General features: G+C 43.1%; 1 protein-coding gene across 7 annotated transcripts in view; it reads left to right on the top strand.

Moving 5' to 3' along the window:
• Positions 1-2,708: 2,708 nt before the first annotated feature.
• Positions 2,709-25,403, top strand: part of MAST2 (microtubule associated serine/threonine kinase 2) — a 240,300-nt gene continuing 217,605 nt past the window's right edge. For 4 of the 7 annotated variants that reach the window (XM_055347842.2, XM_019017688.4, XM_055347839.2 and 1 more), the window contains exons 1-2: positions 2,709-3,206; positions 23,554-23,701. In XM_055347842.2, the coding sequence (XP_055203817.2) occupies positions 3,030-3,206; positions 23,554-23,701 (325 nt within the window). In that variant the 5' untranslated portion in view covers positions 2,709-3,029. The remainder of the gene's footprint in view (positions 3,207-23,553; positions 23,702-25,403) is intronic. The other 3 variants (XM_019017702.4, XM_063699138.1, XM_019017696.4) reach the window with 2 other exon arrangements.

Below are 25,403 nucleotides of genomic sequence, written 5' to 3'. Positions count from 1 at the left end.
GTATTCTATTGGTTGGAAACAAGTCACAGGCCTCATCTCCATTCATGGGAAGGGATTACATAAAGGTGTAAAATACTGGGAAGCAGGTAGAGCAGGAGGACTAGCTTAGAGTCTATCTGCCCAATAACTCTCGCAGTACCAGTATGGAAGGTGAGAAGGTAGAATGGGTTCTGGTCCTTAAGTTACCAAGGCTGAGTCGGTGGGTTCTCCTGCCAGAGACTGTTGATCTGTAATGATGATGCAACTATGAAGAGAGGGTTAGAATTACTTTGCAGGGGTGCACAGTAGCAGCGCAGCTCATTGCCTGGTGGTTGTGACAGCAGTGTCCTGAGATTGTCCCTGAGGTTCAGTCTGTGGGGGCTCCTTGTTTCCTGCCAGCTACATAAGCCTTTTTCTCCTATCTCTGTTCAGCTCTGTGATCCATTCTATGTAGCCTTCTAAGAAATTACCCCTTAGGCTTAAGACAGTCAGAGTTGTTTGTTATTTGTAACTAAGGATGTGACAGACCCTGTACATGTAGCTGGAATAATTATAAATAGTTGTCACCGCATGGATTAATGGGAGAAGGAGAGGGAGGTAGAGGCCAGATTTGGATGGCCTTGCCAGCCATAGTAAGTTTACACTTCATCTTGAGATTCATTTAATTGCTTTTTTTTTGAGATGGAATCTCGCTCTGTCGCCCAGGCTGGAGTTCAGTGGCGCGATCTTGGCTCACTGCCAGCTCCGCCTCCCGGGTTCATGCCATTCTCCTGCCTCAGCCTCCCGAGTAGCTGGGACTACAGGCGCCCACCATCACGCCCAGCTAATTTTTTGTATTTTTAGCAGAGACAGGGTTTCACCGTGTTGGCCAGGATGGTCTTGATCTCCTGACCTCGTTATCCACCTGCCTTGGCCTCCCAAAGTGCTGGGATTACAGGAGTGAGCCACCGTGCCCGGCCTCATTTAACTGTTTTTTTTTTTTTTTTTTTGAGACGGAGTCTTGCTCTGTTACCCAGGCTGGAGTGCAGTGGCACGATCTTGGCTCACTGCAAGCTCTGTCTTCCAGGTTCATGCAGTTCTCAGCCTCCTGAGTAGCTAGGACTACAGGCGCCCACCACCACGCCTGGCTAATTTTTTTGTATTTTTAGTAGAGACGAGGTTTCACTGTGTTAGCCAGGATGGTCTCGATCTCCTGACTTCATGATCTGCCCGCCTTGGCCTCCCAAAGTGCTGGGATTATAGGCGTGAGCCACTGCGCCCGGTCCATTTAATTGTTTTAAGCAAGCAAGTAACATATAGGAAGAGTCTTGTGAGGGCTTTTTGAAGGATGAGTTTGAAGACAATGAGACTGGCATAAGTGAACCCGTTAGAAGGCTTTCTCAGTCAAGTAGGTGAGGGAAGATGAGACTTGAGGTGGTGCCAATGGGACGGAAAGAGGAGGCAGATTGGAGAAATAGTGAGGTTATAGAGGCAATAAGACTTGTTCATTTATTGGATGTGAGGAAAGGACAAGGAAGGAGTCCAGGATGATTTCCAGGTTTCTGGTTGAGGCAACTGGATGGGTGGTAAGGAACTGGGACAGGGAATAGAGGAGCAGGCTGGTGACAGGCCTTAGAGCACATTGGTTATGTGCATCCTCCCGGCCTCCCAGAAGGAATCCATCACTTTTTCGACTTTTGTAGGTGTTTCCGCACTGTCTTTCTGTCCGGATCTGACAGACCTGGGTTTGAGTCCTGGCTCTGGACTTATAAGCTGTGTGATGTTGAGCATATTATGTAATTTGAGCCTATTTCCTCAACTGTAAAATGGAAATACAACTTACTTCTTGTTTGTGTATGTCTGAATTGAATGCACAGTGTGTGGTATCCAGTGGGCACTCCATAGTGTTGGCTATTTTTATTACTCAGAAAGGGGTCAGGGAAGAGGCCCAGGACAAATGGGTGAAGGCTTTAAGCAAGGCTTCTAGGTCAAAAGAGGAAAAACACAACATGTGGCAGACCAGCTGAAGCCAGAGGGAGGCCAGAGCTGAGCTACCACCACATGTTGCTGAGCAGATGAGTCACTGCAGGCAGCAGGTCAGGCTACCCAGGCCACAGCAGACTGGGCTGGGCTCTACACGATGACTTCATTGTATGCCTTTTTTGTCCTCTCCTCCTCCCAGAAGGAATCCATCACTTTTTCCACTTTTATAGGCGTTTCCACACTGTCTTACTGTCCGGAAAGAGCAAACACGGTGGAAAGGGACAGAAGAGCCAGAATTCCGTCTAGTTTGATCACTGATTTGCTGCGTGACCTGGTGCATTTCACTTCGCCTCAGTCTCTTTATCTGTAATATGAGAATGTGCAGATTTGCCTCCTAAGTGTGATGTGAGAATTAGGTGAGGGTTGGCAGGCACTAAATAAAAAGGCATGCATTAGCCTTCTATTCATTAGTTGTGGTATTCTGTCTCCTTCCTGCTCCCGGCCCCTCTCTCCCTAGTTCCTTGAGGACACCGATCGACTCGAACTCATTTTTGGGTCCCCAGCACTGAGCTTGGCCCGGCAGTTTCATGAATGGATGAATGAAAGATTCAATGGGAGTCCGCAGCCGCTGCCGGCGCGCCGAGAGCCCCGCCCCCTTCTGGTCCTCCGACTGCGCGCCAGGGCCACGGGCGGGTCCTTTGCGACCGTTCGCTGGCGCGTGCGCGGGAGGCGGCGCGCGGCCGGAGGTGGCGGGCGGGCTCCCGGTGCGCGCGCGTGAGGGGCGGGGCCGGCCGAAGGCTGGCTGTAGGCAGGCGGCTGAGCCGGCGGCGGGTGGCCTGCCCAGCGTGTGCCGGGTGGGAGAAGGCGAGGCGGCAGCGATGCTGTCTCTTCCGTGAGGAGCGCAGAGGAGGTCGCGGCGCCGGAGGCCCCAGAAGGCTCGAAGGCGCCGCGGGCTGGGGTCGGTGGCTTAGGGAGCCCGCCCGGCCATGGTGGCCGCGGGTGGTGGTTGGCGCGGCTGCGCTGCGGCCCGGGGCAGTGCGGAGCCGGGACAGTCGCGGCGCTGACGCCCGCGGGCCCCAGCTGCAGATATGAAGCGGAGCCGCTGCCGCGACCGACTGCAGCCGCCGCCGCCCGACCGCCCGGAGGATGGAGTTCAGCGGGCAGCGGAGCTGCCCCAGTCTTTGCCGCCGCGCCGGCGAGCGCCGCCCGGGAGGCAGTGGCTGGAGGAGCGGACGGGCCCCGCGGGGCCCGAGGGCAAGGAGCAGGTAGGGCGGGTTGGGATCCGGGAGGGTGAACCTGAATGGAAGCCGTGGGGGAGGGGATCTTCGGCGGGAGGACCCGGGCTGGAGCTTTGGAGGGGTGGGGTCTGAGTAGTTCGCGGGGAGGAGTGGGAGGTCTGGGGAGGCCGAGAAATGGGGAGTGGAGAAATGGAAGTGGTGGCCTGGGGTTGTATTGGAAATGGGGGAGTAGAAGAATGAAAAATTGGTGCAAGAGATAGTCAGGGGTTCTGGATGGGGCGAAAGGACGCTGGAATGTGGGCTGAGTTTGTGAGCTGCAACGAGTAGGCTTACTAAAGAGGTGTTGAGGAGTTATCCATAGGAGTAAATAGAGTAAGATGTAAGTCAATTTGATATAGTGTTATCCTGTTTCCTAGAGGTTGTCCTTAAAATTGTAAAAACGGATGACACTCCCAAGCATTCTCTGATTTGGCCATCATTATACTTTTGTACCAGTGTGTTCACAATCATTGTTAAGGCTCTCTTTACCAACCATCTATTTCACAAGAAAGCACTTGTGAAACACCTGCATGTGAGCAGTGTTAAGCCCAATTTTGTGAACAGAATTCGTAGATATGGTTTGCCTGCTAGTTTTCCACTGAAAACACATTACTGGGAAAACACAGCAGCATACAAATATTCATGGAGTTTCTGAATGAACAGGATGTGTTTATGTAATTTATTAGTCAAGAGTAGGTGTATTTATGAGTAGGGGATAAAGGTCAGTTTTATCAGGCAGGAGAAGCTGCCACTAGTAGCGGTAGTAAGTTTAGTGAAAGGAGAATAAGTGATCCTTGGTCTTGTTGGATTTACAGAAAAATGTTCTGTAGTAATGAACTCTAGTGACAGCTTTCCTTTTGTTCAGCTCTATTCGGGATCCTACTGACTTCATCCTTGAATGTTTTAAGACTTCTTATAGGTCTCTTACCTCTTTTCTCTCAGATAAATTAGCATTTTCCTTAGACATTTTTTTTTTTGAGATGAAGCCTCGCTCTGTCGCCCAGGCGAGAGTGCAGTGGCATTATTTCGGCTCACTGCAACCTCCACCTCCCAGCGATTCTCCTGCCTCAGCCTCCCGACTAGCTGGGATTACAGGTGCCTACTACCATGTCCAGCTAATTTTTTTGTATTTTTAGCAGAGACAGGGTTTCACCATGTTGGCCAGGCTGGTCTCGAACTCCGACCTCAGGTAATCGGGATTACAGGCATGAGCCAGTGTGCCCGGCCCTTTAGACAGTTTAAAAATTATATAGCATGCTAGGTAGCCCTTGGACTTTTCCCCCCTTTTGTTCTTCCACCTCTTATTCCTCACTGAGCCCTGAGGAGACTGCACCATTGACCATCTCTGCCCCTGCTTCTAGCTGCTGAGCATTGTCCTCTTGCTGCAATTTACTCCCCCATGTGCCTAATACTTATCTTTTACATTCTCTGCAGTATCATCTAGTCAAAACTTGTACAATGAACTTCAAGTCCAGGTCCTTTCCTGTCTCAGTTTACCTGTCCAGTTGACCTTACTGCATATTTCATGGTAGAGTTCAAGATTACTTGATTTTTCCCTCCTCTTTATTTTATGATTTTTGTGTTTTCTCATCCTTAGCTTCAGTCTCAGAGAAAAGTACTGATCCTCCTCTCCGAGGCTAATTTCTCTACTTATGTCCTTGATTTCATCCTCTTTTGTTTGCCTTAGACCCTTGTTACGCTCTTTGTTTTATATCACAAATAAAAACAAAACAACATAATTTCCCTGAATTGTGTAACCTACCCAAACTACTTTGTTATCTCTTCTTTGCTTCCCCAACAACCTTCTTGAAAAATGAGTTTGTATTCAGTGTCTTAGCTTCCTCACCTTGTATACATTTCTAATATGGTTTGGCTTCTTCACTTATGCTTTCCCAAAAATGATGTCTTTAAGGTCACCAAAACCTTTTTTTGTGTGGGATTACTTTTTTATTGAGGTTTGACAAATCAAAGGTTCATTCAGTCCATGAAATATTACAGAATGAGTACCTGTATGATCACAACTCACATCAGGATGGAGAACATTCCCAGTACCCTAGAATGCTCCCTGTGCTTTCTCCTAGCACTACTCTTTTACAGATGTAACCTCCCTCACCACCTTTGTCACTATAGATTTGTTTTGAACGAATACTTCATATAAATGGAATCATAGTGTGTACTGTTTTGTGACCAGATTCTTTCATTCGGATCATGTCTTGAGACTTATCCATGTTGTTGCTTGTAGAAACAGTTCTTTTTCATTGCTGTGTAATTTTCCATTGTATGAATGTATTGTGATGGTTACTAAAACTTATTTTTCTTTTTGAGACAGGATCTCACTCTGTCACCCACACTGGAGTATAGTGGTGCCGTCATAGCTCACGGCAGCCTTGAACTCCCAGGCTCAGGTGATCCTCTTGCCTCAGCCTCCCAAGTAGCTGGGACCATAGGCACATACCACCATGCCCAGCTAATTTTTTAATTTCTTTTTCTTTTTCTTTTTGAGACAGAGTCTTGCTCTCTCACCCAGGCTGGAGTGCAGCGGCACATTCTCAGCTCACTGCAACCTCTGCCTCCCGGATTCAAGCGATTCTCTTGCCTCAGCCTCCCGAGTAGCTGGGATTACAGGCATGCACCACCATGCCTGGCTAATTCTCTATTTTTAGTGGAGATGGGGTTTCACCATGTTGGCCAGGCTAGTCACGAGCTCCTAACCTCAGATGATCTGCCCGCCTTGGCCTCCCAAAGTGCTGGGATTACAGGCGTGAACTACCACGGCCTAATTTTTTATTTTTTGTAGAGGTGGTATCTTACAATGTTGCTCAGGCTAGCCTCGAACTCCTGGGCTCAAGTGATTCTCCCACCTTGACCTCCCAAAGTGCTGGGATTACGGGCATGAGTGCCCAGTTTGTTTTTCAAATTGAAATATAATTCATGGCTACTTGTGAAAAGTTTTCATTGTGAAATAGTTACAGAGAGAAATATGTAAAAGTCCTGGGAACCTTTAAATTACTAAATCTGATAGTCTTTTCCTCATCTTGTCCGACCTCTGTGAACTATTTGTCACTGTTGACTGTGTGTTCCTTGTTGACATTTTTTTCTTTTTTAATATTATAATATCCATTCTGTTACTGCTTCTCTAACTGCTCTCTTGTGTGTCTTTGTCTTGTGTTTTCTCTTCCTGTTCCTGAAATGTTCCTTGAGGACATGTCCTCTGTCCTTAGCTTGATCCTTTATTGTACTCTATTTAGCAGGCTCATTCTGTTTGTAGATGTTGAGGATGTAGAACAAGGGTCTGCAGTCCTCTTTATTTATGGCATTGTGTCACAGAACATCCTTGTAAAGTGAGCTGAGTCTCTTTAGGTGTGACCTCTTTCCTTAGCTCTACATTTCCATTTTTGTGCTTAACATTTCCACCATAGACTCATCATTTGTGTTCTTAACATTTGTGATTTTTTTTTTTTTGAGACAGGGTCTCACTTTGTCGCCCAGGCTGGAGTGCAGTGGTGGGACCTCAGTTCACTGCAACCTTTGCCTCCCAGGCTCAAGTGATTCTCCAGCTTCAGCCTCCCCAGTAGCTGGGATTGCAGGCGTCCGCCACCATGCCTGGCTAATTTTTGTATTTTTAGTAGAGACGGGGTTTCACCATGTTGGCGAGGCTGATCTCGAACTCCTGACCTCAGGTGATCCACCCACCTCGGCCTCCCAAAGTGCTGGGATTACAGGTGTGAGCCACTGTGCCCGGCCTAACATTTGTGAGTTTTATAATTTGATAGTGACCTTGAAAGTTCATAATTTGTAATAATTTATGATTTTAAAAAGGCCAAAATTTTCATTGTATGTGTCGAGACTGGTTGAATTCTATTTATTTGGGTAGTAAGAGCCCAGCTGATCAGCAAGCATCTACATCTCACACGTAACTTTTTTTTCCCTTTCTCATGACATGGAACAGTGCTTGTTACAGTTTTTATTATACTAGTATTTAGGAATACGTTCTAATCAGGATGTAGGACTTGGATCTCCAGAAGGTCAGTGGTTTACTATATCATGAAAATAGAATAATTTCTGTGTTGAAATGTGCTTCTCTCTGTATCTTTCCTTTTTGTCATCCAACATGAAATTACATCCATGGCTTTTTTTGTTTGTTTTATTTTGAGATGGAGTCTTGCTCTGTCACCCAGGCTGGAGTGCAGTGGCGCGATCTCGGCTTATCGTAACCTCTGCCTCCCAGGTTCAAGCGTTTCTCCTGTCTCAGCCTCCTGAGTAGGGCATGCCTGGCTAATTTTTTGTATTTAGTAGAGATGGGGTTTCACCGTGTTGCCCAGGCTGGTCTCGAACTCCTGAGCTCAGGCAATCCACCCGCCTTGGCCTCCCAAAGTATTAGGATTACAGGCGTGAGTCACCGTGCCTGGCCCACGTCTGTAGTCTTTTACTTCTTCTCCTTTGACTCCCTTAGCCAGTCTGGCATTAGGTTCTCTCGATTCTACCTTCATGAAATCTTTCAAACCATTATTCCCATTGTCACTACCTTAATTTCATATTTATAAACTTTAGTCTTGGTTGTTGCAGTATCTTAACTGTATTTACTCAGTCTTCAGTCTCTTAACCTCTAATATATTTCACGTTCTATTAACAAAAGATTGGAACTCATTGCCTCCCTGGCTAATGGTAAGTGCTTTATAAATACTCGTTAAATGTTCATTTCATTTCTCCATATTCATATACCTTCATTAGCTTCTTATTACCCATAGAATTAAGCCTGAAGACCTTGGCATTCAAGATCTACTTGATACTTAGCACTTTTTGTTAGAAGAGTCAGTTAGTTGCCACTTTTCTTGGTTCCTTAGAACCGTCTGCTTTTCTCGATCATGGCATACAATATTAAAATTATCTTGTTTCTCTCATTAGTAAGTTCTTTGAGACTCAGACTGTTCCATTTACTTCTGTATACCTAGGGCTTAGTATAGCACTTGAAACATAGTTATTTGTGTATTTATTAGAAACATAGATATTTGCTCAATATCCTAATTGATTGTAAGTCAGTCAAATGAATTCCTCTAAGGCTGTCTTAATCATCATGGTATCTTCAGCCTCTAGTATTTTAACTGGTATGTAATAGACATTCAGTAAGTAATTGTTTATTGTTAGGCACTTTGATATACTTTAATTAGTCATCAGTTTGAGAAGCTCTTTATTCTCTGCTTCTGCATATTAAAATTCTACTCAGTTTTCCAGGCCTGACTCAAATGCCACAGAAACTTCTGTGAGGCCAGGTGTGGTGGCTCATACTTGTAATCCCAGCACTTTGGGAGGTTGAGCAGGCGGGTTGCTTGAGCTCAGGAGTTTGAGACCAGACTGAGCAACATGGTGAAACCCCATCTCTACAAAAAATACAAAAATTAGTCGGGGTTGGTGGTGCGCGCCTGTGGGCCCAGCTACTTGGGAGGCTGAGGTGGGACCCCCGGAAGTTGAGGCTGCAGTGAGCCAAGGTTGTACCACTGCACTCCAGTCTGGGTGACAGAGTGAGACCGTGTCTCAAAAAGAAAGCAACAAACAAACAAACAAAAAACAAAAACCAAACCACACACCCAAAAAGAAACTCTTCTGCAAAGTTGTTTTTCCACATGGGATCCTTGGAGGATCCTTAATTGGGCTTCAGGAAATCTGTGAATATCCTGAAATTCCAGTTCTCAAAATTCTGTGGTTTAAAAGTGAAAGCTTAGGTTCCAAGAGATCAAATGCAAAAATGACTGGAAAGCATATAATAAGTAGGTGCTTAATAAGTAGTTTTATCTCATTTTGTTTCTGTAACATATTGTTTGATCCATTCCTGGTCATATGAAGTAGATGCTGAATAAATATTTGCTGAATGAAAGGATGAATCAGTGTTTTAGCACTTTCAACTTTCTGTGTTCATTTGTATTTCATTTTTGCTTTTAAGTTGCATGTTATTGAAGGTAAGAACTATGTCATCATTTTGTCTAACAATGCAGAGCTAAAGGCTTTGCTCACAATAGGTGCTCAGTAATTATTTATTGAATGAATGAATGGAGAATGATTCAAATATTTTGAATTTTGGTAATTTGAGTAATAGTGGTTATATGATAGGAGTAGACAAAGGAAATAGAATATTTTTGAGGGTGGCAGAAGATGAGTTCAACTTTAGTTCCTAAAATACCCTCAGTGTGACAGGAATTTTAAAAAATTATTTTAATGGAAATCAGAACCTCTTTCCTCTGCATTACAGGGTTAGTACATTGGGAAAAGCATAGGGCAGAAAGCACATAGAAGGGAAGCTGCATAATATATATAGGGAACTATAATCGGTTTGTTATTGCCAGACCCAGAGCTTTACGTTGAAGGCGTAAATACTAGGTTAGAGATTAAAGAAGCCTTGATTGTTGAGGGTCTTTAGTGTGATATAAAAGGATAATTGGCTGGGTGTGGTGGCTCACGCCTGTAATCCCAGCACTTTGGGAGACCAAGGTGGGTGGATCACCTAAGGTTAGGAGTTTGAGACCAGCCTGGCCAACATGATGAAACCCCGTCTCTACTAAAAATACAAAAATAGCCAGGCGTCTTGGTGGGCGCCTGTAATCCCAGCTACTTGGGAGGCTGAGGCAGGAGAATTGCTTGAACCCGGGAGGTGGAGGTTGCGGTGAGCCAAGATCGCGCCACGGTACTCCATCCTGGGTGACAGAGCGAGACTCCGTCTCAAAAAAAAAAAAAAAAGGATAATAAGTAGGGGAGCAGTATATTCTTTTTTTTTTTTTTTTTTTTTTTTTTTTTGAGGCAGTCTTGCTCTGTGGCCCAGGCTGGAGTGCAGTGGCACGATCTCAGCTCACCGCAACTTCCACCTCCCGGGTTCAAGCTATTCTCCTGCCTCAGCCTCCCAAGTAGCTGGGATTACAGGCATTGGCCACCATGCCTGGCTAATTTTGTATTTTAGTAGAGACGGAGTTTTTCCATGTTGGTCAGGCTGGTCTCAAACTCCCGACCTCAAGTGATCCACCTGGCTCGGCCTCTCAAAGTGTTGGGATTACAGGCGTGGGCCACCGTGCCTAGCCGAGAGCAGTATATTTCTTTTTTTTTTTTTTTTTTGAGACGAAGTCTCGCTCTTGTCTCCCAGGCTGGAGTGCGATGGCACGATCTCGGCTCACTGCAGCCTCCCCCTGTGCGGTTCAAGCAATTCTCCTGCCTCAGCCTCTCGAGTAGCTGGGATGCCACCACGCCCAGCTAATTTTTGTATTTTTGTATTTTTTTTTTTTGAGACGGAGTCTCGCTCTGTCGCCCAGACTCGAGTGCAGTGGCGCGATCTCAGCTCACTGCAAGCTCCGCCTCCCGGGTTGGCGCCATTCCCTTGCCTCAGCCTCCGGAATAGCTGGGACTACAGGCGCCCGCCACCACGCTCGGCTAATTTTTTAGTATTTTTAGTAGAGACGCGGTTTCACTATGTTAGTCAGGATGGACTCGATCTCCTGACCTCGTGATCTGCCCTCCTTGGCCTCCCAAAGTGCTGGGATTATAGGCGTGAGCCACCGCACCCGGCTTTTTTTTTTTTTTTTTGACACAGAGTCTCACTTTGTCACCCAGGCTGGAGTGCAGTGGCCTGATCTTGGCTCACTGCAGGCTCCGCCTCCCGGGTTCCCGCCATTCTCCTGCCTCAGCCTCCCGAGTAGCTGGGACTACAGGCGCCCGCCACCACGCCCAGCTAATTTTTTTGTATTTTTAGTAGATACGGGGTTTCACTGTGTTAGCCAGGATGGTCTTGATCTCCTGACCTCGTGATCCGCCCGTCTCGGCCTCCCAAAGTGCTAGGATTACAGGCGTGAGCCACTGCGCCCGGCCTAATTTTTGTATTTTTAGTAAAGATGGGGTTTCACCATGTTGGCCAGGCTGGTCTGGAACTCCTGACCTCAGGTGATCTGCCCGCCTCGGCCTCCCAAAATGCTGGGATTACAGGTGTGAGCCACCGCGTGCGGCACAGGAGCAGTATATTCTTATTTGTGTTTTAGTTGGATTACTCTGGCAACTGTGTGGAGGATAGGATGCAGGACATGCTGTTTGAGACATGAGCATTTGAGAAATCTTCCGAGTTTTCAGTGCAAAAGTTTATTTGACCTCCTTTTCCTCTTATCCAGGGTATGGGTAAGGGCTAGCTCCTAAAAAGCTGTTAACTTTGAAATATTTAGTTTCATCAAAAGTACTGGGAGCAGAGAATCTATGGTGGCTTGAAGCAGGTTGGCACATGTTCCCTGATGAGGGTAGGACACATGTGCTTACAGAGTTTTCCCATCATTGTTCTGGATGTCTCTTGGCCTAAAGATCAATCTGTAAGCTTTTTTTTTTTTTTTTTTAGACGGAGTCTCTCACTGTTGCCCGGGCTGGAGTGCAGTGGTGCCATCTTGGCTCACTGCAACCTCCGCCTCCCAGGTTCAAGTGATTCTCCTGCCTCAGCCTCCCAGTAGCTGGGATTACAGGCATGTGCCACCACGCCTGGGTAATTTTGTATTTTTAGTAGAGACTAGGTTTCTCCATGTTGGTCAGCCTGTCTCAAACTCTCGACCTCAGGTGATCCGTCCACCTCGGCCTCCCAAAGTGCTGGGATTACAAGCATCGGCCACTGCGCCTGGCCCTACTCCTATTTTTAATAGTCCGTGTAACATTTTCATTTGGATAGCTCAGAGACCTCTCAAACTTAACATGTCCAAAAATGAAGTCTTGATTTTCACTTTCTAGTCTGCTTCTTCCCCAGTCTGCCTCATGTCAATAGATGGCACTACTCATTTACCAGAATAAAACTGGAGGTTGTGTTTGATTTTTTTCTTAACCTTACCTGTATTCCACATTCAGCCCCTCAGGTCTGTTTGCTGCTACAGTTGTCCCTCAATATCTCTCGGGGATTGAGTACATGACCCCCTGCAGATACCAAACTCTGGTATGCTCAAGTTCTATCTATAAAATGGCGTAGTATTTGCATGTAACCTATGTATATCCTCCCATGTACTTTAAATCATCTCCAGATTATTTATAATATATAATACAATGTAAATGCCATGTAAATAACTGTTATACTCTATTGCTTAGGGAATAGTGACAAGAAAAAAAATCTATACATGTTCAGTATAGATGCAACTATTCATTTTCTTTTTCTCTGCATACAGTCATGTTCCGCATAATTATGTTTTAGTCAATGATGGATGACATACAAGATGGGGGTCCCATAAGATTATTATTATTATTATCATTTTTTTTTGGGACCGAGTCTTGCTCTGTTGCTCAGGCTGGAGTGCAGTGGTGCGATCTCAGCTCACTGGAACCTCCGCCTCCTGGGTTCAAGCGATTCTCCTGCCTCAGCCTCCCAAGTAGCTAGGATTACAGGCAGCCGCCACCACGCCTGGCCAATTTTTTTTTTTTTTTTTTTTTGAGACGAAGTTTTGCTCTTGTCCCCCAGTCTGGAGTGCAGTGGCACGATCTTGGCTCACTGCAACCTCTGCCTTCCGGATTCAAACGATTGTTCTGCCTCAGCCTCCCGAGTAGCTGGGATTACAGGCTTCTGCCACCACACCTGGCTAATTTTTATATTTTTAGTAGAGACAGTGTTTCACCATGTTGGCCAGGCTGGTCTCGAACTTCTGACGTCAGGTGAGCCGCCCACCTCGGCCTCCCAAAGTATTGGGATTATAGGCATGAACCACTGCGCCTGGCCAGATTATTATTTTTTTATTAAAATTTTTTTTTTTAAATAGAGATGAAGTCTTGCTATGTTGCCCAGGCTGGTCTTGAGCTCTTGGCCTCAAGCAATCCTTCTGCCTTGGCCTTCCAAAATGTTGGGATTATAAGCATGAACTATTATGCCTGGCTTCCCATAAGATTATAACAGAGTTGAAAAATTTCTATTGCCTAGTGACATCTAGCTATTACAACATTGTAGTGCAACACATTACATGTTCATGGTAATGCCTGTGTAAAACCTACCCCACTGCCATGGTATAAAGGTACAGCACATAGAGTTAGTGCATGCACAGCACATAATACCTAATGATGATAATATACAACTTATGTATTTACTATACTATACTTTCTATTGTTATTTTAGAGTGTACCCCTACTTATTAAAAAAAAAAAGTTAACTGTAAAACAGCCTCAGACAAGTCCTTTAGTGTAATTCTAGGGAAGGCATTGTTACCATAGGAGATGACAGCTCCATGTCACCTCCATTATTGCTCCATTATTGCCCCTGAATACCTTCCCATGGAACAAGATGTGGAGGTGGAAGACAGTGATATTGATGATCTCGACCCTGTGTAGGCCTAGGCTAGTGCGTATGTTTGTATCTTACTTTCTAACAAAACAGTTTAAAAAGTAAAAAAAGAATTTTTTTAATAGAAAAAAGCTTATAGAATAAGGATAATGAAAGAAAATATTTTGTATAATGTAAACACATACACCAAGGCGGGTGTATCACCTGAGGTCAGGAGTTTGAGACCAGCCTGGCAAACATGGCAAAACTCCGTCACTACTAAAAATACAAAAATTAGCCCAGCGTGGTGGCGCACGCCTATAGTTCCAGCTACTTGGGAGGCTGAGGCAGGAGAATTGCTTGAACCCGGGAGTTGGAGGTTTCAGTGAGCCAAGATCACGCCATTGCACTCCAGCCTGGGCGACAAGAGCGAAACTCTATCTCAAAAATAAAAAGAAAAAGCTATCTTGACCTTTGATTTGTTGGTGTTATTAAACTGTTCTTTTATTTTATTCAGCTTGAAAGGAGACTTTAATTTGTGCATTTTCCCCTTCAGGGAAACTTTTATGGATTTCTTTATTAAGTAACTGGCTTAGAAGATAGGATAGTCTCCCTAGGTTTTAGAATGTAATTAAGAAAAATTCAGCCCAAGGGAACCATGTGTTAAAATTAGGTGATACCATCTTAGTTGTACCAGCTTGAGTGTAGGTTCCTTAAGAGTGAACCTGAGTAATAGATGCATATATCCTTTAACCATTAATTTGTTGGAGATTAATAAGCTACATCGTTTCTTTGCCATTATTTCAGCAAAGCAGAAGTAATATAGTTTTGTCAGATCTTCTTTTTTTTTTTTTTTTTTTTTTTTTTGAAACTGTCTCCCAGTCTGGAGTGCAATGGCGTGATCTCGGTTCACTGCAACCTCTGCCTCCCAGGTTCGAGCGATTCTCCTGTCTCAGCCTCCTGAGTAGCTAGGACTACAGGCACATGCCACCACACCCAGCTAATTTTTATATTTTTAGTAGAGATGGGGTTTCACCATGTTGGGCAGGCTGGTCTTGAACTCCTGACCTCAGGTGATCCACCCTCCTCAGCCTCCCTAAGTGCTGGGATTACAGGCGTGAGCCACCGTGACTGGTCAGACTTTCTATCTGTTAGGCTTTCAGGAATGTTTAGAAAAGCAGAGGATTTAGAAATAGTTGTTAATAGTTTTTTTTTAAAGTCCTTAAGTTATTTCATAGGGGTGTTACCAAGGTGATTTTTGTTTAAATGACCCAGGAACATTTAAGTTCTACCTTTAACCAGTAAGAGAAAGTGATACTTTGTGACTAGCTCAGTCTTTGGTCATTTATATTAAAGAACATTACTTGCTGTAACTGATTCACAAGGACCCCTTGATTGAGGTGCTTCCATTTTCTACACATGGCTTCCAAGGTCAGCTGAGGAAAGTGGAGGATGGGCCAATCCTAGAAATGGATTAATCACTTCCACTCATATTCCATTGCCAGAACTCAGTTTCAGGGCCATGCCTAACTACTGGAGGGCTGGGAAATGTCATGTGGCCTGTGCCCAGGAGGAGGGTGAATCATGCTTGATCAACATCTAACTAGTCCCTGCCACAGGACTCAAACCCCAATGTAGTCCTTAGCTTAGAACCATACAGAAATCCATTTATTTTGGTTATAGACAGCCTGGAACCATAGCCTCCTCTTTTTCCTTGTAGACGCACAGAGTTTTGAGTTATAACAATTTTGAATGCAAGTAAAGGCCTTTTTCCCAAGCACAGATAGGAGATCTGAAAAAGCTTTTCTGCGGCCTGTGGCAGAGGTAGTCTCTGGCAACCCCAAGAAAGGCAGCTTGGTATTGGGGGGAGGGGGGAGAGAGAGAGAAAGAGAGAGAGAGAGAGAGAGACCGAGAGAGACCCAAGTCCCTTCAAATACCTGGAAAGTCTTCTCAAGAATAACAGATGCAAACAAGCCCAGATCGCAAAGGCTACAATGTATATTTAACTCTTCAATGCCCAGACACTGACAAATACCCACAAGCGTTAAGACCATCCAGGAAAACATGACATCACCAAACAAACTACGTAAGGCACCAGGGACCAATCCTGGAGAGATAGAGATACATGACCTTTCAGACAGAGAATTCAAAATACCCGTTTTGAGGAAATTCAGAGAAATACAGGATAACACAGATAAGGAAATCAGAATCCTCTAAGGTAACTTCAGCAAAGAAATGGAAATAGTTAAAAAGAACCAAGCTGAAATTTTGGAGTTGAAAAATGCAGTTGATATACTAAGGAATGCATCAGAGTCCTTTAATAGCAGAACTGATTAAGCAGAAGAAAGAATTTATTTATTTATTTTTTGAGATGGAGTCTCGCTCTGTTGCCCAGGCTGTAGTGCAGTGGCGTAATGGCTCCCTGCAACCTCTGCCTCCCAGGTTCAAGTGATTCTCCTGGCTCAGCCTCCCAAGTAGCTGGGATTACAGGTGTGTGCCACCACACCTGGCTAATTTTTTTGTTTTTTAGTAGAGATGGGGTTTCACCGTGTCAGCCAGGATGGTCTCGATCTCCTGACCTCGTGATCCACCCGCCTCGGCTTCCCAAAGTGTTGGGATTACAGGCATGAGCCACAGCGCCTGGCCCCAGAAGAAAGAATTAGTGAGCTCGAAGACAGGCTATTTGAAAATACACAGCCAGAGGAGACAAAAGAAGAAAAAGATAAAAAGGAATAAAAAGCATGCCTACAAGATCTAGAAAATAGCCTCCAAAGGGCAAATCTAAGAGTTTTGGCCTTAAAGAGGAGGTAGAGAGATAGGGGTAGAAAGTTTATCGAAATGAATAACAACAGAGAACTTCCCAAACTTAGAGAAAGATTTCTATATTCAAGTATAAGGTTCTAGAATGCCAAGCAGATTTACCCCAAAGAAGACTATCTCAAGGCATTTAATAATCAAACTTCTAAAGGTAAAAGATGAAGGATCCTAAAAGCAGTAAGAGAAAAAACACAAATAACATACAATGGAGCTTCAATATGTCTGGGACCAGACTTTTCAGTGGAAACCCCTTACAGGCCAAGAGAGAGAGGCATGACGTATTTAAAGTGCTGAAGGAAAAAACTTCTACCCTAGAATAGTATATCTGGTGAAAATATTCTTCAAACATGAAGGAGAAATAACGACTTTATAAGACAGAGAAGTCGCGTAATTTCATCAACACCAGACCTGTCCCACACAAATGCTAAAGGGAGTTCTTCAATCTGAAAGAAAGGGATGTTAATGAGCAATAAGAAATCATCTGAAGGTACAAAACTGACTGGTAATAGTAAGTACACAGAAAAACACAGAATACTATATTAATAACAATAATTATGGTGTATAAACGACTCATATCATGAAAAGATGAATTGATCAAGAATAATAACTACAACAACTTTTCCAGACATAGTATGGTATTAGGTTGTTGCAAAAGTAATTGTGGTTTTGGACTGTGAATTTTAAATCATTATAACTAGGCTCAAACACATCTTTATTAATCAAAATAGGAACCATTACAATCAACACATTTTTGCCAATGAGAAATGTTTGTTCTTGTTGTGTAAAAATCCATGCTTTGGGATTTGACGAACTCTTGGAAAGAATGTTCTGCATCCTGCTGGTCATGGAAATGTTTTCTCTGCAAAACGTTGTCGAGATGCTTGAAGAAGTGGTAGTTGGTTGGTGAGAGGTTAGGTGAATATGGCGGGAGGGAAAACTTCATAGCCCAATTCGTTCACTTGTTGAAGCTTGGTTGTGTGATGTGCAGTTGGGTGTTGTTGTGGAGAATTGGGTCCTTTTTGTTGACCAATGCTGGCGTCAGGCGTTGCAGTTTTTGGTGCATCTCATTAAGATTGCTGAGCATACTTCTCAGATGTTATGCTTTCACTGGGGTTCGGAAAGCTGTAGTGGATCAGACTGACAGCAGACCACCAAACAGTGACTGTGACCTTTATTTGATGCAAGTTTGGCTTTGGGAAGTGCTTTGGAGCTTCTTCTCAGTCCAGCCACTGAGCTGGTTGTCACAGGTTGTCATATAAAGTCCACTTTTCCTTGCATGTCACAATGTGATCGAGAAATGGTTCATTGTTCTGTAGAATAAGAGAAGATGACACTTCAAAATGATGATTTTTTTTATTTTCACTCAGCTCATGAGGCACCCACTTAACGAACTTTTTCACCTTTTCGATTTGCTTCAAATGCTGAATGACTGTAGGATGGTCGATGTTGAGTTCTTTGGCAACTTCTTGTGTAGTTCTAAGAGGATCACCTTCGATGATTGCTCACAATTGGTCGTTGTGAACTTCCGATGGTTGGTCACTACACTCCTCACCTTTAAGACTTGCCTCCTTTGCAAAACTTTTTGAACCACCACTGCACTGTACAGTTGTTAGCAGTTCCTCTCCAAATGCATTGTTGATGTTGTGAGTTGTCTCCTTTGCTTTACGACCCATTTTGAACTTATTCAAAAATTGCTCATATTTGCTTTTTATCTAACTTCATTCCCATAGTCTAAAACATAAACAGCAAGTAAATAAGTCTCTAGCCAAAAAACATAAAAAATGCACATTAAAATGATGTATAATATAATGACATTTGTTTAAGAATGTATTCCAAGACCGGGCACAGTGGCTCACGCCTGTAATCCCAGCACTTTGGGAGGCTGAGGTGGGTGGATCACCAGAGTTCAGGAGTTCGAGACCAGCCTGACCAACATGGTGAAACCTTGTCTCTACTAAAAATACAAACTTAGCCAGACATGATGGCACACACCTGTAATCCCAGCTACTTGGGAGGCTGAGGCAGGAGAATCGCTTGAACCCAGGAGGCAGAGGTTGCAGTGAGCCGAGATCATGCCATTGCACCCCAGACTGGGCAACAAGAGCAAAGTCTGTCTCAAAAAAAAAAAAAAAAGAACGTATTCCAATATCAGATGACAAATTCTAACCACGCAAACCACCGCAATTACGTTTGTACCAACCTAGTAGTACTGGAAGTCTTAACTATGGTAGTTAGACAAGAAAAAGAAATAAAGGGTATCCAAATTGGAAAAGAAGTCAAATTATCCTTGTTTGCAGATGATTTGATCTTATATTTGGCAAAAGCTTAAAGACTTCACCAAAAAACTATTAGAACTGATAAATTTAGTAAAGTTGCAGGATCCAAAGTCAACACACAGAGATCAGTAGTGTTTCTGTATGCCAACAGTGAGCAATCTGAAAAAAATAAAAAAAGTAACCCCATTTACAATAGCTGCAAATAAAATACCTAGGGATTAACCAAAGAGATAAAAGATCTCTCTAATGAAAACTATTAAACACTGATGCAAGAAATTGAAGAGGAGGACATTAAAAAAATGAAAAGATATTTCATGTTCATGGATTGGAAAAATCACTATTAAAATGTCCATAGTACCCAAAGCAATCTACAGATTCAATACAATCCATATTCAAAATACCAATGACATTCTCCACAGAAATAGAAAAAACAATTCTAAAATTTACGTGGAACCACAGAGGACTCAGAATAGCCAAAGCTATCTTCAACATAAAGAAGAAAACTGGAGAAATCACATTACCTGACTTGAAATGATACTAGAAAGCTATGGTAACCAAAACAACATGGTACTGACATAAAAACAAACATAGACCAATGGAACAGAATAGAGAACCCATTAATAAATCCATACATTTACAGTGAACTGGTTTTTGACAGAGGTGCCAAGAACATACTTTGGTAAAAGGACAGTCTGTACAATAAATGGTTCTCGGAAAACTGGAAATCTATATGCAGATATCTACATGCAGAAGAGTGAAACTAGATCCCTGTCTCTTCCCATATACAAAAATCAAAAATGTATTAAAGATTTAAATCTTAAACTTCAAACTCTGAAACTACTAAAAGAAAACTTTGGGGAAACTTGCTAGGACATTGGTTTGGGCAAAAATTTCTTGAGCAATAAATACCCCACATGCAGAGGCAACCAAAGCAAAACTGGATCAAGGGGATCTTTTCTCACTTCCTTTTGTGTGTTTTTTAGAATTTTTTTTTGGTTGCTATGGGGATTACATGTAACACACTAAATTTATGACAGTCTAGTTTGAAATGGTACCAGTTTAACTTCTGTAGTACAAAAACTTTATTCCTGTATAGCTCCATTTCCTTGATATGTTGTTTTTGTGGCAGATTACATCTTTATTCATTGTGTGCTAAATATCATAGATTTATAATTTTTTAATGCTTTTGTCTTTTAAATCATATAGGGAAAAAAGGTGGAGCTGAAAAACAAAAATAGAATAATACTGGCTGTGATATTTGTCCATATAGTTACCTTTGCTGGGGATCTTTATTTTTTATTTTTTGGATCTTCATTTTTTCAGATGGCCTTAAGTTTCTGTTTAGTGTCCTTTCATTTCAACTTGAAGATGCCTTTTAGGATTTGATGTAGAACATATGTAGTGGTGATGGACTCTGCTTTTTTTTTTTTTTTTCTTAATCTGAAAATGCCTCGATTTCGATTTCTCTTTCTTTCTCTCTTTTTTTTTTTTTTTTTTTAAGTCGGTCTTGCTCTGTTTCCCAGGCTGGAGTGTAGTGGTGCAATCTTGGCTCACTGCAGTGTTGACCTCCTGGGCTCAAGCAATTTTCTTGCCTCATCCTCCTGAGTAGCTGGGACCACAGGTACATGTCACCATGCCCGGCTAACTTTTACGTGTTTTGCAGAGACAGAGTTTCGCCATGTTGCCCAGGCTGATCTCAAACTCCTGGGCTCAAGCAATCTCCCTGCCTTGGCCTCCCGAAGTGTTGGGATTACAGGTGTGAGCCACAGCACCCAGCCTTTATTTTTTCCTCATTTTTGAAGGACAGTTATGCTCAAGATGGAATTCTGTATGTCATCCTACTCACTTCTGAACTGCACAGTTCTGATGAGATATGAGCTGTTCGTCTGATTCAGGATCTCCTGTATTTGACAAGTTGCTTTTCTCTTGCTGCTTTGAATATTCTTTCTTTGCCATTGGCTTTGACAGTTTGGTTATCATGTGTCTCCATATGAACCTTTTTGAATTTAACCTGCTTAGAAGTCACGGAGCTTCTTGGATGTGTAGATTTGTATCTGTCATCACATTTGGGAAGTTTTGGTATGTTATTTCTTCTTCTTTTTTTTTTTTTTTTGAGACAGAGTCTCGTTCTGTTACCCAGGCTGAAGTGCAGGGCAGGATCTTGGCTCGCTGCAACCTCTGCCTCTTGGGTTCAAGTGATAACTGTGCCTCAGCCTCCCGAGTAGCTGGAACTACAGGCATGCACCACCATGCCAGCTGATTTTTATATTTTTATTAGAGATGGGGTTTCACTGTGTTGGCCAGGCTGGTCTCAAACTCCTCACCTCATGATCTCCCTGCCTTGGCCTCTCAAAGTGCTGGGATTACAGGCGTGAGCCATGGTGCCCAGCCTCTTCACATGTTCTTACTGCCCCCTTCTCTTCTAGAATTCCCATATTCATATATTGTTTCACCTTCACCTTTTTTTTTTTTTTTTTTTTTGTGACAGAGTGTTGCTCTGTCACCCAGCCTGGAGTGCAGTGGTGTGATTTCTGCTCACTGCAACCTCCGCCTCCCAGGTTCACGTGATTCTCGTGCCTCAGCCTCCCAAGTAGCTGGGATTACAGGCACGTGCCATCATGCCCAGCTAATTTTTGTATTTTTAGTAGAGATGGGGTTTTGCCATGTTGGCCAGGCTGGTCTTGAACTCCTGACCTCAAATGATCCGCCCACCTCAGCCTCCCAAAGTTCTGGGATTACAGGCATGAGCCACCGTGCCTGGCTATTTTCAGTGTTTTAATCTTGATGCTGCTTAGTGGGTATGTTCAATTTGTGAAAATTCATTGAGTTCTATGCTTAGGTATGTGTACTTTTCTAAAATGAGTAATGTACTTCAGTAAAAGTTAAAAATCCTAGCTTAAAAGTTCAAATTTCATATTTAATTTATATTTCCTTTCCTTTGCCAGGTTTTGACTCGAAGAGACTTGCAGTAAGAAGGGGTGTGATCCTCTCTTTCTTTTCTCCTCTCCTCTGTTATCTGGTTTCTTTACTTTGGTGTCTTGTGGGAAGGAATAGGGAAATTGAAAAGTGTATGTGTTTCTCTTAATTGGTACTGATCAAATTCTTTCTTGATTGTTCTTTCTCTGGCTGAGACGGATTATTCATCCATACAGTGTAGCAGGCATCCAAATGCTGGTTCTCCCATGCAGCTGGTTGTAAGTTTTTTTGAGATAGGATCTTTCCCTCTCCACATTGTCTTCATAGAGGATATCCACTTTAGCTTGATGTCTTCCAAGGCCTCCTCAGTTCTCTCTACCTAGAGCTTCTTGCTGTGCTTGTCACCTTTGTGAGTGGCCAGCCCTCTTTAATGGGTTACCAGCATTAGTCCAAACTCTGTTTCCTTCCCTGGTTTCTCCTTGATCCATAGGTACTGTTTCATCCTTGACATGCCAAATAGTGCAAATACAAGCTGTTCCCTTGCTACCTTGTGTTTTTGCATTAAGTTCTATTTCCTGTTCCCCGTGTCTCACTGCTCAGTCCTGCTACAGTTAGGTGCCTGGACACATCAATTGTTTGATTCAGTGCCTCAATATCCTCCTTTATCCTTTTATTCACTTACCACCATGTTTTGAAATTGTCTTTTTCTTCTTTTCAGGTATTTTTCTTCACCAACTTCACTCTTTTTTTTATGTTTGGGCATTTGTAAATCATGTTTTGGATAGTCACCACCAACCAATATTAGTACTTCCCCATTTTTTTGAACTCACTAATCACAATATATAACTGTGTAGAATTTTTTTCTTTTCAATCTTAGAGAACTGGAAATTTCCTCCTTTTTTGCCCCTTGTGGCTTTTAGTATTGCTATGGTGCCAGTTACTTGAAGCTTGTTTTTCAAATGGCAGGTGACATGGGGTCAGTTATTCTCTTTTTTTTTTTTGAGATGGAGTCTCGCTCTGTTGCCCAGGCTGGAGTGCAGTGACATGATCTTGGATCACTGCAACCTCCGCCTCCTGGGTTCAAGCAATTCTCTGTCTCAGCCTCCCGAGTAAGCTGGGGTTACAGGTACCCGCCACCACGCCTGGCTAATTTTTGTATTTTTAGTAGAGACAGGGTTTCATCATCTTGACCAGGCTGGTCTTGAACTCCTGACCTCATGATCCACCTGCCTCAGACTCCTAAAGTGCTGGGATTACAGGTATGAGCTACTGCACCTGGCCCAGTTATTCTCTAATGGTTCTTGTCTCTGTACTGTCTAGAACAGTTTGATGTGTTACTTATCTGTATTTGTTATAGCTTCCTTCATTGACATATAATAAATATACCTCATTGGGCTGATTTTTTTCAAAAGTTTCTTATTTATTATAATACTCCTGATTAGGTGGGTGTTGGCTTAAAAATGTCTACATGTTGATGATATTATTGGACACTGCTTACTGAATGAGGAGAAAGAGGTGTTGGAGTGGAATGGGAAGGTTCTGTCAATGTTTCGTATTGCCTGTATTTTCTCATAGTACTTTTATATTTTTTCTTTGAAAACCTGTATTTAGCTTCTCTTATAGGCATATAAAGAAAACTCTAATATTAATTTTAGCATTAATTGAATGTTAGAGATATCTCTGACTTTGTATGCCAGGTAAAGTCTACCATTTAATGATTTTTTTAAAACTAAAATATGCTTTTCTTTATTGGATATAGGAAGGGTATGAATAAAAGGATAAACATAAATAAACTTAACTAAGAAGTGTACTCATTATGAATACTATATCCTGTCAAAATGTCTGTCATCCCATGACCTTTCTCACCTATTTTTCCTTTGGCATTTTAATAATCAATATCCTGTGTCCTTTACAGCATACCTAGCTTTTACTAAGAAATATGTTTCTGGTTTTAGCTATGGGGGGGGAAGTATAATATTTTGGCACTTCTAAATTGTAGTGAATGCTGTAGAGATGTTTAATATAAAGTTTTTATATTTCAGAGGAGATATTAAAGACTCATGTTTTACTCTTTTTCTCTTTGAAGGATGTAGTAACTGGAGTTAGTCCCCTGCTCTTCAGGAAACTCAGTAATCCTGACATATTTTCATCCACTGGAAAAGTTAAACTTCAGCGACAACTGAGTCAGGATGATTGTAAGTTATGGAGAGGAAACCTGGCCAGCTCTCTATCGGGTAAATATCTGATTTTGTTGTTTTAAGAAATGTGGGACCATGTGGTCAATATTTAAGTGTATATTAATTGAATTGGCATCTTGACAGTTTCTTCTCTGGTAGTAGTCTTGTATAGAACATTTATGGTAAGGCTGTCTTCCTCTCCTTACTTCTTCCTCATGGAATCTCTGATTGCTAACCTGTAGGACCTGATAGGTATTTCTTGGTTGATCACCACTAGTGGTCACTCTCTCTTATTCTGATTTTTGCTCTCTGCCTATTTCTGTAAACTTTATATTCTTTGCTTCTGTAGATTTTCTTTTTTTCTTCATTCTCAAAACCTAAAATTCATAGTGGCCTCTACCTCCTTCAAAGAAAAGACTTAAAAAATTCAGGGGGAACAAATTATACGAAGAAGTCACAGTACAAAAGGAAGCAATTACATTGTACATTGTGGCATAATTCTTTTCTTTCCTTTTTTTTTGAGATGGAGTTTCGCTCCGTAGCCCAGGCTGGAGTGCAGTGGTGCGATCTCGGCTCACTGCAAGCTCTGCCTCCCGGATTCATGCCATTCTCCTGCCTCAGCCTCCCGAGTAGCTGAGACTACAGGCATCTGCCACCATGCCTGTCTAATTTTTTGTATTTTTAGTAGAGACGGGGTTTCACTGTGTTAGCCAGGATGGTCTCGATCTCCTGAGCTTGTGACCCGCCCGCCTCAGCCTCCCATAGTGCTGGGATTACAGGCGTGAGCCACCGCGCCCGGCCTCTTATATTTAAATTTTTATTTTTGCTGGTCATTTATTTAGTTACATAGAGCCATTTCTTGTTTGGTTTTTCATAACATTCTCCTCTTTTTTTAAAAGGATGTGATTATCTTCTCTTTTTTTTTTTGAGACAGAGTCTCACTTTACTGCCCAGGCTGGAGTTTAGTGGCATGATGTCTGCTCACTGCAACCTCTACCTCCCAGGTTCAAGCGATTCTCCTGCTTCAGCCTCCTGAGTAGCTGGGATCACAGGCGCGCACCACCATGCCTGGCTAATTTTTTTATTTTTGGTAGAGACGGGGTTTCACCATGTTGGCCAGGCTGCTCTTGAACTCCTCACTTCAGGTGATCCGCCTGCCTTGGCCTCCCAAAGTGCTGGGATTACATATGGGAGGTGAGCCACCACGCCTGCCTGGGATGTGATTATCTTCTGATTGTCATGAGTAAATTAGATTTTTCATTTAAAAATGTGGCTGGGTGTGGTGGCTCACGCCCGTAATCACAGCACTTTGGGAGACCGAGGCAGGCAGATCACCTGAGGTCAGGAGTTCAAGACCAGCCTGGTCAACATGGCAAAACCCTGTCTCTACTAAAAATACAAAGATTAGCCGGGCATGGTGATATGTGTCTGTGATCCCAGCCACTCCGGAGGCTGAGGCACAAGAATCGCTTGAACCTGGGAGGTGGAGGCTGAGTGAGCATCATTACACTCCAGCTGGGGCGACAGAGCGAAACTCTGTCTCCAAAACAAAGCAAAACAAAAAAAAAGTAAAGTTTTCTTACCTGGATCAGCTCTTTCTTTTGAGCATCTAACAACCAGAATATTCAGTGTTTTGTTCTAAAATGCTAAATCCCTTTTATCCTGTGAGGTAATTGCATGGCTGCTGGGTACATTGTTGAAATGTGGTTGTGTTTGACTGTTCTTTCTATGGAATTTTCCATTTATCTGATTGCAGCCC

Source organism: Gorilla gorilla, chromosome 1 (genome assembly GCF_029281585.2).
Source record: "Gorilla gorilla gorilla isolate KB3781 chromosome 1, NHGRI_mGorGor1-v2.1_pri, whole genome shotgun sequence".
Lineage (NCBI taxonomy): Eukaryota > Metazoa > Chordata > Mammalia > Primates > Hominidae > Gorilla > Gorilla gorilla.
Note: the sequence above shows the minus strand (reverse complement) of the source record. Positions and strands in the feature narration are given on the sequence as shown.